At 43.6% G+C, this 13991-nt stretch overlaps 1 protein-coding gene across 1 annotated transcript; it reads right to left on the bottom strand.

Moving 5' to 3' along the window:
* Positions 1 to 8818: 8818 nt before the first annotated feature.
* Positions 8819 to 13946, bottom strand: LOC106600555 (NADH dehydrogenase [ubiquinone] 1 alpha subcomplex subunit 13). The gene is made up of 5 exons (XM_014192003.3): positions 13730 to 13946; positions 12248 to 12326; positions 12062 to 12133; positions 9275 to 9344; positions 8819 to 9076 (listed from the first exon to the last, which is right to left on the bottom strand). The coding sequence occupies exons 1-5, from the start codon at positions 13821 to 13823 to the stop codon at positions 8957 to 8959; spliced, it is 435 nt and encodes a 144-aa protein (XP_014047478.1). The 5' UTR covers positions 13824 to 13946; the 3' UTR covers positions 8819 to 8956.
* Positions 13947 to 13991: the final 45 nt, after the last annotated feature.

Genomic DNA, 13991 nt, shown 5'->3' with positions numbered 1-13991 from the left:
GGTGACTGGAGTCTCTTGGGTGACTGGACAATTTTTGGGGCCTTACACCGCTTAGTATATAGGTCCTGAATGTCAGGAAGCTTGGCCCCAGTGATGTACTGGGCCATACGCACTACCCTCTGTAGTGCCTTATGGTCGGATGCCGAGCAGTTGCCATACCAGGCTGTGATGCAACCGGTCAGGATGCTCTCGATGGTGCAGCTGTAAAACCTTTTGAGGATCAAGGGACCCATGTTAAATGTTTTCTGTCTCCTAAGGGGGAAAAGGTGTTGTAGTGCCATCTTCACAAAGGTCTTGGTGTGTTTGGACCGTGATAGTTTGTTGGTGATGTGGACACCAAGGAACTTGAAACTCTTGACCCGCTCCACTACAGCCCCATCGATGTTAATGGGGGTCTGTTCGGCCCTCCTTTTCCTATAGTCCACAATCAGCTCCTTTGTCTTGCTCATATTAGGGAGAGGTTGTCGTCCTTGCACCACACTGCCAGGTCTCTAACCTCCTCTCTATATGCTGTCTCATTGTTCTCGGTGATCAGGCCTACCACTGTTGTGTCGTCAGCAAACTTAATGATGGTGTTGGAGTCGTGTTTGGCCACACAGTTGTGGGTTAACAGGGAATACAGAAGGGGACTAAGTACACACCACTGAGGGTCCCCAGTGTTGAGGATCAGCGTGGCAGATGTGTTGTTGCCTACACTTACCACCTGTGGGTGGCCCGTCAGGATGTCCAGGATCCAGTTGCCGAGGGAGGTGTTTAGTTCCAGGATCCTTAGCTTAGTGATGCGCTTTGTGGGCACTATGGTGTTGAACACCGAGCTGTAGTCAATGAACAGCATTCTCACATAGGTGTTCCTTTTGTCCAGGTGGGAAAGGGCAGAGTGGAGTGGGATTGGGTCATCTGTGGATCTGTTGGGGCGGTATGCGAATTGGAGTTAGTCTAGGGTTTCCGGCATGATGGTGTTGATGTGAGCCATGACCAGCCTTTCAAAGCGCTTCATGGCTACAGACGTGAGTGCTATGGGTCGGTAATTATTTAGGCAGGTTACCTTCGCTTTCTTGGGCACAGGGACATGGTGGTCTGTTTGAAACATGTAGGTCGTTCGGAACAGCTGGTGCTCTCATGCATGCTTCAGTGTTGCTTGCCTCAAAGCGAGCATAAAAGGCATTTAGCTCATCTGGTAGGCTCGCGTCACTTGGCAGCTCTCGCGGCTGGGTTTCCCTTTGTAGTCTGTTTTTCAAGCCCTGCAACATCTGACAAGCGTCAGAGCCGGTGTAGTAGGATTCAAAATTTTGTATTGACGCTTTGCCTGTTTGATGGTTTGTCTGAGGGCATAGCGGGATTTCTTATAAGCATCCGGATTAGTGTCCCGCTCCTTGAAAGCGGCAGCTCTAGCCTTTAGCTTTTGCTAATGTTGCCTGTAATCCATGGCTTCTGGTTGGGAAATGTACGTACGGTCACTGTGAGGACGACGTTCGGATGCACTTATTGATGTAGCTGGTGACCAAGGTGGTATACTCATGGATGAATCCCGGAGCATATTCCAATGTGTGCTAGCAAAACAGTCCTGTAGCGTAGCTTTCGCGTCAACTGACCACTTCCGTATTGAGCGAGTCACTGGTACTTCCTGCTTTAGTTTTTGCTTGTAAGCAGGAATCAGGATGATAGAATTCTGGTCAGATTTGCCAAATGGAGGGTGAGGGAGAGCTTTGTATGCGTCTCTGTGTGTGGAGTAAAGGTGATCTAGAGTTTTCTTCCCTCTGGTTGCACGTGACATGCTGGTAGAAATGAGGTTAAGCGGATTTAAGTTTGCCTGCATTAAAGTCCACTGGCCACTAGGAGCACCGCTTCTGGATGAACATTTTCTTGTTTTCTTATGGCCTTATACAGCTCAATGAGTGCGGTCTTAGTGCCAGCATCGGTTTGTGGTGGTAAATAGACGGCTACGAATAATATAGATGAGAACTCTCTTGGTAGATAGTGTGGTCTACAGCTTATCATGAGGTATTCTACCTCAGGGGAGCAATACCTCGAGATTTCTTTAATATTAGACATTGCGCACAGCAGTTATTGACAAATAGACACACACCCCTGCCCCTCATTTTACCAGACATAGCTGCTCTGTCCTGCCGATGCATGGAGAAGCCAGCCAGCTCTATATTATCCGTGTCGTCATTCAGCCACATCTCAGTGAAACATAAGATATTACAGTATTTAATGTCCCGTTGGTAGGATAGTCTTAATCATATATCGTCCAATTTGTTTTCCAATGATTGCACGTTGGCCAATAATACGGAGGGAAGTGGTGGTTTACCTACTCATCGGAAAATTCTTACAAGGCACCCCGGCCCCTCCTCCCCCCTTTCCTCATGCTGATGACAGGGATTTGGGCCTGGTCTCGGGAAGCAGTAGATCCTTCACGTCGGACTCATTAAAGAAAGAATCTCTGTCCTGTTCGAGGTGAGTAATCACTGTTCTGATGCCCAGGAGCTCTTTTCAGTCATAAGAGCCGGTAGCAGCAACATTATGTACAAAATGAGTTACAAACAATGCGAAAAAACAAACAAAATAGCACAGTTGGTTAGAAGCCCGTAAAACGGCAGCCATCCCCTCCGGCGCCATTATCCAACAATATCATATGTCTTATCTTATACTGTACTGGCAGTAAAATAACACATTACGGCATCATCAGTCCAACCCTATCAAATAACACTAACCTTGGATAGGTTTTTAGCCCCTGGTAATCCTGCAGGTGCATATCATATCAAGCATTTTATTATTGATGCTTTCATCCAAGTGTGTGTATACGTTGTGGTCACATGAGGGGATGTCCACGCTGGCGATGGGGATGCCTCTGTGTCTGAGGGAGAGCAAGATGCTGCTGTAGGACTGAACCTTGGTTAGCATTCATTGATTCATAGTAGTTCCCTTACCTCTGCGGGGAGAAATGAGAGGAAAGGGATGTCAGTTCTCTCACACGGCTGTAAAGTCCCGGTGCAGGGCAAGAATCGAGCGTTTAGGGTAGCACACCGTGGGTATATAGTCCTGACACAAAGACAGATAAGTGGAGAAGAAGAGGGACTTGGTGTCAAGGAAGTACCTTTTAGTTAGTTCAGAAAAACACTCCACTGGCAGGTTACTCACAAACATGCGTAAGCGCAGGCCAGACCAATACAGCCGTTCTGACTGGGACCACAGATCACCAAGACTGTAGGATGCCTCTTCAGGGAAATCAGGGGGAAGGCCTGTACATGAGAATTTAATTCCCTAGTTCAAAACTACCCTAAGAAGGGAGAGCACAGACCTTGTTGATAGCGATGGCACAGGCATGGCCCCAGATCTCCATCAGCTGCTGCGGTCCAAAGGGATACTCTCCCAGCAACTCTGCTGCCTCCTCATTACTGACATCAGGAGGAATAGTTGGAGAAATAGAGATCACTTAAAAGTGTCCTTTAGGGGGTAAAACTCTAGAGGAGGGTGTTACAGTAAATCAAATCAAATTTTATTTGTCACATGCACCAAATTCAGTGTAAGTGAAATGCTTACTTACAAGCCCTTAACCAACAGTGCACTTTTAAGAAAAATACCTAAATAAAAGTAACAAATAATTAACAGCAGTAAAATAACAATAACGAGGCTATATAGAGGGTACCGGTAGAGTCGGTGTGCGGGGGCACCGGTTAGTCGAGGTAAATGTACATGTAGGTAGAGTTAAAGTGACTATGCATAGACTATAAACAGAGAGTAGCAGCAGTGTAAAAGAGGGGTCTGGGTAGCCCTTTGATTAGCTGTTCAGGAGTCTTATGGCTTGGGGGTAGAAGCTGTTAAGAAGACTTTTGGACCTAGACGTGGCGCTCTGGTACCGCTTGCCGTGTGGTAGCAGAGAGAACAGTTTTTAGGGCCTTCCTCTGACACCTGGTATAGAGGTCCTGGATGGCAGGAAGCTTGGCCCCAGTGATGTACTGGGCAGTATGCACTACCCTCTGCTGTCTAATCAATGGCCACTGTGTGAGATCAGGAAGCAAGGAGCTGAACTTTCAGTGCATCCTACTCTAATACACAGCTCTATTAACAGCATATACAATGAGTGTACAAAACATTATGAACAATTTCCTAATATTGAGTTGCACCCCCTTCTGCCCTTAGAACAGCATCAATTTGTTGGGGCATGGACTGCAAGGTATCGAAAGCGTCCCACAGGGATGTTGGCCCATGTTGACTCCAATGCTTCCCACAGTTGTGTCAAGTTGGCTGGATGTCCTTTGGGTGGTGGACCATTCTTGATACACAAGGGAAACTGTTGATCGTGAAAAACCCAGCAGTGTTGCAGTTCTTGACACACTCAAACCAGTACGCCTGGCACCTACTACCATACCCCGTTCAAAGGCACTTAAGTATTTTTTCTTACCCATTCACCCTCTGAATGGCACACATAGACACTCCATGTCTCAAGGCTTTAAAATCCTTCTTTAACATGTCTCCTCCCCTTCATCTACAGCAGGGAAACATTATTTCAAACCTTGCTTACATTTGTATATGATCTCCCTATTATGCATGGAAATACTTGGAAACAGATTTCCGCTTGGGAACAGCTGAATTCCTGGCGTTCAATTTTTTATATCCAACATTGAAAGAAACCAAAAAACTTTGGGGAGCTCAGAAAACATGGGGGCAAAATAAAACCACCAGCAGGCAGCCAGTTGGGGAACCCTGATCTATACTGATTGAAGTGGATTTAACAGGTGACATCAATAAGGGATTATAGCTTTCACCTGGATAGTCTATGTCATGGAAAGAGCAAGTGTCCTTAACGTTTTGTATACTCAGTGTATATCCATTATGAATGAGTGATGCTGGAGGGTGTCTAGCACTGCCTCTTTGCCCCAGATTGGAAACTGGTGGTGGGTAGGGGAAATGAGGGGGAGTGTGGCATGGAGGGCTGGACTGCTGCAACTGGTTTCTCTAAATCTTTTCTTCATCTGATGCACTACATTTGCTCTTTTATGGGATTTAGAGGATTGGTTAGGAATTCTATGAGGAAATATTTTAAACACTACTAAATTTCAATTAGATTGATGGTCTGATTTAAAAGAGAACATCTAAAAGCAGGTAAAGACCTCCCAACCCCTCTACTAATCCCTATGGGGCCACAGTAATCCTCAAATGTCACATAGCGGGATTATTCATAACATACGATCAATCTGACACCGGTCTGTCACAATTTCTACAAGAATATTTACATCAATACTTGTAACAGTAATGTGAGAATTTTGAGAGAATGACAGCAAATCATATGTGGAAACACTAATTTTCAGCCTTCTGGAAGGAGAGAGAACTTCCTCAAACACTACACATGAAAAAACATGATCCATTGACAAGAATGCCTTAAGAGTAGCTACATGAGTGAGACGGTGTTCAGTCTCACCTGAGAGGCTTTCTGGGCATTTCCTCCAGGTCATCTTCAGAATCTGTCACAAATTGGTATTTTTGTTTGTCTCGTCTCTCAAACTCACAGTGATGCACACCTCCTGTGTGAGTGATGCCCTTTCAGGACTCAATATGGGTGAATCTGATTCGTTCAAAGTAAACATCTCAATCTAACTAAGCTAAAGTAAAGGGTAACACACCACTGGAATGCAAAGCAGCTGGGAGGGGTATATGGGTGTGTGCCAGATGCAGGGACCTAGTAACCAATTTTCAAGCTCCCACCGATGAACTGGACATAAAAATCAAAGCATTGAGGCCTCTCACTCCATCTGCACACATAATGAAGCAGTGTTTCCAACAGAAGGTGTCATCCAGAGACAGCAAGAGGCTGAAAGGAATAAGGAAAGGGCAAGTCTCTTCATCTGTCACAGTTTTTCTTTCAGTGTTTGATTTGATTTGGATCTATTTTAGTCCCCATTTGGACTAATCTTCCAAGAGTCCTTAAATATTAAAATACAATTTATATACGAACACAATTTCACATATAACACACTATTACAAACATACATAATATACATTTACATTTACATTACATTTAAGTCATTTAGCAGACGCTCTTATCCAGAGCGACTTACAAATTGGTGCATTCACCTTATGATATCCAGTGGAACAACCACTTTACAATAGTGCATCTAAATCTTTTAAGGGGGGGGGGTTAGAAGGATTACTTTATCCTATCCTAGGTATTCCTTAAAGAGGTGGGGTTTCAGGTGTCTCCGGAAGGTGGTGACTGACTCCGCTATCCTGGCGTCGTGAGGGAGCTTGTTCCACCATTGGGGTGCCAGAGCAGCGAACAGTTTTGACTGGGCTGAGCGGGAACTGTGCTTCCTCAGAGGTAGGGGGGCCAGCAGGCCAGAGGTGGATGAACGCAGTGCCCTTGTTTGGGTGTAGGGCCTGATCAGAGCCTGAAGGTATGGAGGTGCCGTTCCCTTCACAGCTCCGTAGGCAATCACCATGGTCTTGTAGCGGATGCGAGCTTCAACTGGAAGCCAGTGGAGAAAGCGGAGGAGCGGGGTGACGTGAGAGAACTTGGGAAGGTTGAACACCAGACGGGCTGCGGCGTTCTGGATGAGTTGTAGGGGTTTAATGGCACAGGCAGGGAGCCCAGCCAACAGCGAGTTGCAGTAATCCAGACGGGAGATGACAAGTGCCTGGATTAGGACCTGCGCCGCTTCCTGTGTGAGGCAGGGTCGTACTCTGCGAATGTTGTAGAGCATGAACCTACAGGATCGGGTCACCGCCTTGATGTTAGTGGAGAATGACAGGGTGTTGTCCAGGATCACGCCAAGGTTCTTAGCACTCTGGGAGGAGGACACAAGGGAGTTGTCAACCGTAATGGCGAGATCATGGAACGGGCAGTCCTTCCCCGGGAGGAAGAGCAGCTCCGTCTTGCCGAGGTTTAGCTTGAGCTGGTGATCTGTCATCCACACTGATATGTCTGACAGACATGCAGAGATGCGATTCGCCGCCTGGTTATCAGAAGGGGGAAAGGAGAAGATTAATTGTGTGTCGTCTGCATAGCAATGATAGGAGAGACCATGTGAAGATATGACAGAGCCAAGTGACTTGGTGTATAGCGAGAATAGGAGAGGGCCTAGAACAGAGCCCTGGGGGACACCAGTGGTGAGAGCGCATGGTGCGGAGACAGATTCTCGCCACGCCACCTGGTAGGAGCGACCTGTCAGGTAGGACGCAATCCAAGCGTGGGCCGCGCCGGAGATGCCCAACTCGGAGAGGGTGGAGAGGAGGATCTGATGGTTCATATACTAACGTAATAAACCAATAAGTAATCAATCTAAAAAATATGAATTCTTCATCTACTGTAATCCCACAACATTTCTGTGTATTATATTTAAATTGTTTTAAAATAATGTTTAAATTTATATATTGAAAGGTTTCTGATTTGCTCAGTTAATTTATTCAATTTCTTTATTGCTCTAAATCGAAATGTTCTTTTGCCTATTTCTCTTTTCTGTCTGGGTAACGCATAGATGGTGGACAATCTATTCCTAGTATTTACGGAATGTCTGTCTCTTACCAACTGATTACCGTTGTGAATAGAACTTGGCCGTTTTAAATGATGTATATTATGAAATAAAATAAGCATGTTTTGAACATAGTCTGGGTGTAGTGACAAGTGTTGGCCCCCTTTGTTGAATGGGACAAAATAATTGCTGAAGACATTACCACTGAATCAGGATCCACGTTTCTTGCCCCAAACCTTTTTTGGGGGACATCTACCTGCAGTGAAGCCGCTCAACATTTACATTACATTCAGTCATCTAACAGACACTCTCATCCAGAGCAACCCACAGGAGCAACCAGGGTCAAGCGCCCCACCCAAGGGCACGTCGACAGATCTCCAGCCAAGTCAAATTGGGGACACGAACCAGCGACCTATCGGCCACCGGCCCAAGCTCCCAACCACCAGGCCAACCATTCAAGATTCCCCCACAGTTCCCCGAGAGCTGCCCCTCAACCGCCCGAAAAACCTTCCCTTCCACAGCTGTCAACATACTGATCCTCAAATGAAACTGGTATACTTTCCTATTTATGCTATTTTTGTTTTATATTGGGCAGATAGACTAGTTCCCTACCTCTTGCCCCAATCTTAACCATAACAGAATAATAAATAACATGCACAACTGACTTAAGATCAGACATGTTGGCCTGTTTGTACTGGATTTTGGTTGCAAATAGAGAAGTAATGTGTAGTTGACAGACACAGTTCTCCACATGACAGAGGCATGTCTGTTCTACACAACACATTTCTATCATGCGGCTGGGCATTCTTTTATATAGAGCACTCCTGAATAGGCTTGGTGATGGTCCTTGCCTCCACTGACCGCTGCACAGTCAGGCTTCCTGTTGTAACAGGTGCCAGCACAATGAAGAGCAATTTAACCTGACTGCATCTCACTGAATAGCAGGCTAAAAGGAAAACAACTTTATTTGGTTGAAATTCCCCAACAAGGCTCAAAGGAGTCTGAAGAGTAGCCTGTTTGGCACCGCTCAACAGAATCACTCTGTCCATGAGGGCTGGAAGGCTGTGTTCGGGGCTGCACAGACAGCCATTGTTAATAAAGGCAATCCACATTGCATTGACAACATGTTTGCCTATTCTATTGCATATTGTTATAAGGGAAGAATTCAGGCTTGTGCTTTGAAAATGTGCTTACATGTTGGGTAGACTACACACTTTCACTAACCTGGAGGTAAAAAAAAAAAGCAGGAACTCGATGACATAACCATGTAGGCCTGGCTGAAGAATAGAATACATTCAAGATCCTGTAATATTCCTTCAGTAATTAAAATAAACAAAACCGACAGAAAATGGTGTACAGAAAATATCACTTTAATATAGAACATTTACAAGCTGTGTGGAGTTGTGGACTCCGGTCAAAAGGGTACTGGCTGTGGCTGGTATGGTAGCTGAGGTGTACTGGAGTGACACAGTTGGACTGGGGGGCGCCTACACGTACCACAGGAAGCCAAAGCGCTTGTGGAGAAGCTCTTCATGGGGTCGAAGGTTAAACAGCTCCTCTGTGAGGGGGGCCACCCAGCGATCTGTGTGGAAGACATTCTCGCCCACCTAGACGGAAACAAATAGGAGCTTAGTATTCATCATCACCGTAGAATAAGCAGCATTGCAGAGTTATTTCCTTTTCTTGCTTCCATTTTAGTGCATATTCTAGAACATTTTGAACTACCATTTGCTGCTTCATGACAATTGACAAATAAAACAGATGTTTGTCTGTCTAGACTGAAATAGAATCAAGCTTCTCTTTACCTTCCAGCCTGGGACATCTTTCATTACAACTGCTTCCTCCTCCAGATTCTCCCTCAGCATCCGTAGTTGCCTAGAGAAAAAAATAAAATAAATGAGCTAAATTCAGAGCTCCTAAAACAGATAATTCATGGGCAGTAACTAGGTTTCCATTCAATTGACGACAGATGTTCATGTGAATATTCTAAATTCTGCATGAAGAAAATATTCACATTTTCCCAACAGTGTTGTTTCCATTAAACTGACTTACTGCGGATCAAAAATAAATAAATTGCGTGATGTAGTCCACAAAAAAAAGTACTTTTCCCACTTACATTTTTTATGTAACGAATAAAATGCTCAATGTGCTTCCCTCGCATTTTTATCTGTACTGATAATTTTGTCACAAACACTTAAATAGTAAATGTGCCTACTCCGGTCTTGTATTAACTACTGATAGACCTATCACAGAGCTAGTTATACTGTATTAACTACTGATAGACCTATCACAGAGCTAGTTATACTAGTTGTAGCTCTAGTCAATAGCTCGCAGATAAACTGCAGGTATGTGCAGGTAGGCTAGTCTACATGATGACATTATTACAGTGCCTTGAAAAAGTATTCATCCCCCTTGGCGGTTTTCCTATTTTGTTGCATTACAACCTGTAATTTAAATGTATTTTTATTTGGATTTCATGTAATGGACATACACAAAATAGTCCAAATTGCTGAAGTGAAAAAAATAACTTGTTTCAAATAATAAAAAATAAAAATGTAAAACTGAAAATTGGTGCGTCCATATGTATTCACCCCTTTGCTATGAAGCCCCTAAATAAGATCTGGTGCAACCAATTACCTTCAGAAGTTACATAATTAGTTAAATAAAGTCCACTTGTGTGCAATCTAAGCGTCACATAATCTCAGTATATATACACACCTGTTCTGAAAGGCCCCAGAGTCTGCAACACCACTAAGCAAGGTGCATCACCAAGCAAGCAGCACCATGAAGACCAAGGAGCTCTCCAAACAGGTCAGGGACAAAGTTGTGGAGTACAGATCAGGGTTGGGTTATAAAAAAATATCAGAAACTTTGAACATCCCACGAAGCACCATTAAATCCGTTATTAAAAAATGGAAAGAATATGGCACCTCAACAAACCTGCCAAGAGGGCCGCCCACCAAAACTCAGACCAGGCAAGGAGGACATTGTTGCCTCTCTGAATAAAGAGACCAAAGATAACCCTATAGGAGCTGCAAAGCTCCACAGCAGAATTAGAGTATCTGTCTATAAAACCACTTTAAGCCGTACACTCCATAGAGCTGGGCTTTACTGAAGAGTGGCCAGAAAAAAGCCATTGCTTAAAGAAAAAAATAAGCAAACATGTTTGGTGTTTCCCAAAAGGAAACACTCCCCAAACATATGGAAGAAGGCACTCTGGTCAGATGAGACTAAAATTGAGCTTTTTGGCCATCAAGGAAAACGTTGTGTCTGGTGCAAACTCAACACCCCCATCCTGCTGTGGGGATGTTTTTCCATCGGCAGAGACTGGGAAACTGAATTGAAGGAATGATAGATGGCACAAAATACAGGGACATTCTTGAAGGACACCTGTTTCAGTCTTCCAGAGATTTGAGACTGGGGCGGAGGTTCACCTTCCAGCAGGACAATGACCCTAAGCATACAGCTAAAGCAACACTTGAGTGGTTTAAGGGGCAACATTTAAATGTATTGGAATGGCCTAGTCAAAGCCCAACCTCAATCCAATTGAGAATCTGTGGTATGACTTAAAGATTGCTGTACACCAGCAGAACCCATCCAACTTGAAGGAGCTGGAGCAGTTTTGCCTTGAAGAATGGGTAAAAATCCCAGTGGTTAGATGTGCCAAGCTTATAGAGACATACCCAAAGAGACTTGCAGCTGTAATTGCTGCAAAAGGTGGCTCTACCAAGTAATGACTTTGGGGGGGTGAATAGTTATGCATGCTCAAGTTCTGTTTGTCTTGTTTCACAATAAACAATATTTTTGCATCTTCAGTGGTAGGCATGTTGTGTAAATCAAATGATACAACAACCCCCCCCCCCCCAAAAAAAATCAATTTTAATTCCAGGTTGTAAGGCAACAAAATAGGGAAAATGCCAAGGGGGGGTGAATACTTTCGGAAGCCACTGTATGTATTAAATATATTTATATTTTTCCCAAACGGTAGTCAAACATCGACCATCATGTCACCAGAATAAAACCCTTGATATTTATTGGAAAGGAGCATCAAGCTCATAACCATGCACTTTCACCACCCTGTGAAGTTCATCGTAACTTATTTCATCGGTAGCCTAAACGGCATGGTTTCCCCGAGTCGTAAAAGATAGGCTACTTACTCAGGTTTGATCACTAGTTTCTCCTTTCATCTGTGGTGCTGCTTTCCTGTGCTAGTCTACAAGTGCAGCTCTAATAATGGGCTGCTTAATTATCTACAGTAATGTATTACACATTGCTCATAACGTTTAACAAAGATAGGCTACTTACTAACTCAGGTTTGATCACTAGTTCCTCCTTTCATCTGTGGCGCTGCTTCCCTGTGCTAGTCTACAAGTGCTGCACTATCATATCAGCTGCTTAATTAGCCATATGTACTATAAGCCAAATAGCTGGACAGACTGTAATAATATTACTTAATTAGGAAAAAGAATGCTTTACTTCACTCCCTACAGTAATCTGATTATGTAATGTGTTACCCCCAACACTGTTCATTGGCAAAATTGGCACATCACCTTTACCCCTGTTGAAGTAGCCTTTGACTCTCTCCCTCTTACCTCCGGTCCTGCTCTGCTTGCAGCAAAGGCAGAAGAGCTATCCTCGCTTCCAGCTCCTCAATCTGCAACCGCCTACAACACACCAGCAGAACATAACATAAGGACATTGACCAACAATAACTCATCACAATGATCTGAATTGGTACAATGAATCAGTGACATTAACTGGATTATGGAAATTCTTGCCTCCTCTCCCTGTTCCATTTGAAGAGTCTCCAATAACCGAAACACATGACACCAACTCCAATGGTGAGCATGCTATACCCTGAAAATAAGAATGTATATTAATTGTCAGCCATTTATTTCAGCAAGATAAGAATCACCACAACCAATTTGACCACTAATGCAAGTTACTAATCAGGTTTCCATCCAACCTTTATGCGAGTAAAGTACATATCGGATAAAAAAAAAAAAATGTCAACAGGCCTTTTGTTGTAATGTTTGAGGCACTCAAATATCACATTAATACATATTAGACATGGCAAAATGTGTAGAATTTAAGAAAATTAGCTTTAAAGCTGCAATATGTAACTTTTTGGGTGACCTGACCAAATTCACACAGAAATGTGAGTTATAGATGTTACTCACATTGAAAGCAAGTCTAAGGAGCCGTAGATATATTTTATGTGTGCTATTTCTATGCTTCCCATGCTTAAGATTCATTTTTTCCTATTTTACTTTGTTTTGTACACCAGCTTCAAACAGCTGAAAATCTAATATTTTTGGTTATGGAAAACATATTTCACATCGGTTTATATTGTACAATGATTCTCTACACTATACTTACTAGTTTTGTCACAAACTTAAATTAGGCAAACTGTCATGAACAGTGTTTGTGCTCATAGAAATAGACGGATGGGGCACAAGATGTTCCCCAATGCTGGAAGGGGGGCCTGAGTGAAACGGTTTGCGAATACCTGATGTAGGCTATCCTACCTGCATTGTATCTGCGAGCTGTTGGCTACAGCGCATATGCCAATATACCAGAGTGGGCACACTCACCATTTAAAATTCGATGGAAACTCATTTTACTTCTATTGTTTTATTCGGTATATGGGAATTTAACCGCAAAATGTATGTTTTATGTGCACTACTTCATCATGCAAATACTTTTATCCGCAACAAGTCAATTTGATGGAAACGCATCTCTGATGGGAAAATGCACACTGTTTTTATGATGAGTTTTGAAATTTCGCATAAAAGTCTTTCGCCAATTGGATGGACACCTAGCTACTAGTGTTTTGTTGTTAGATCTGTTACATTGAACTTGGACTGATCTGTTAATCGTTTACATTACTGCGCCATGCATGGCATACATTCTAATAAAGCCAACACAACCCTAATTTTCAAACGACTAACATGGGGTAACATGTACAAGATGTTTCACTGATTAGACCTCACCATAAAGGTAGGCAACTGATTCGTTTGTCAGCTAAGCTAGCAAGCTAAACGAACCAACTATAGTTGGTAGCAACTACACTTCGCTACATCGGTTTCCATATTAATAAAGTACAATAGTGGGATAATAAACATGGTAACAACTATTTAATGTGTAGAATAAATAGCTAAAATATTAAACTTGTTAGCCACTAGCATTGGCGTAATTGTTTGACTGTAAAATGACCTACTCAGAACTTCGCCCATTCCAACTGTAACTAGTATACTGACCAGAAAGGCCCCGTTTCGGGAGGTTTCTCTTATAATCGACAGGTCCATAACCTCCCGGAGGAGGCATGTCCTGCTTCACCTTGGACGCCGCCATCTTCCACTCCTTCCCTTCTCCAAAACAGACCGGAGAGGTTTTCACTCCGTGGTATACAGCTACGACCGGAAGTGACTTTTTCGTAGAAGGTTACTCCTCGATCACACCCACAATGTATTGCGTTTACGAACACCAGAAGTACATCCGTTTGCCTTTCAGTGTTGCGTT

Source organism: Salmo salar, chromosome 03, assembly GCF_965601325.2.
Source record: "Salmo salar chromosome 03, fSalSal1, whole genome shotgun sequence".
Lineage (NCBI taxonomy): Eukaryota > Metazoa > Chordata > Actinopteri > Salmoniformes > Salmonidae > Salmo > Salmo salar.
The sequence above is the reverse complement of the archived record's forward strand: the minus strand, read 5'-3'. Positions and strand labels throughout refer to the sequence as shown.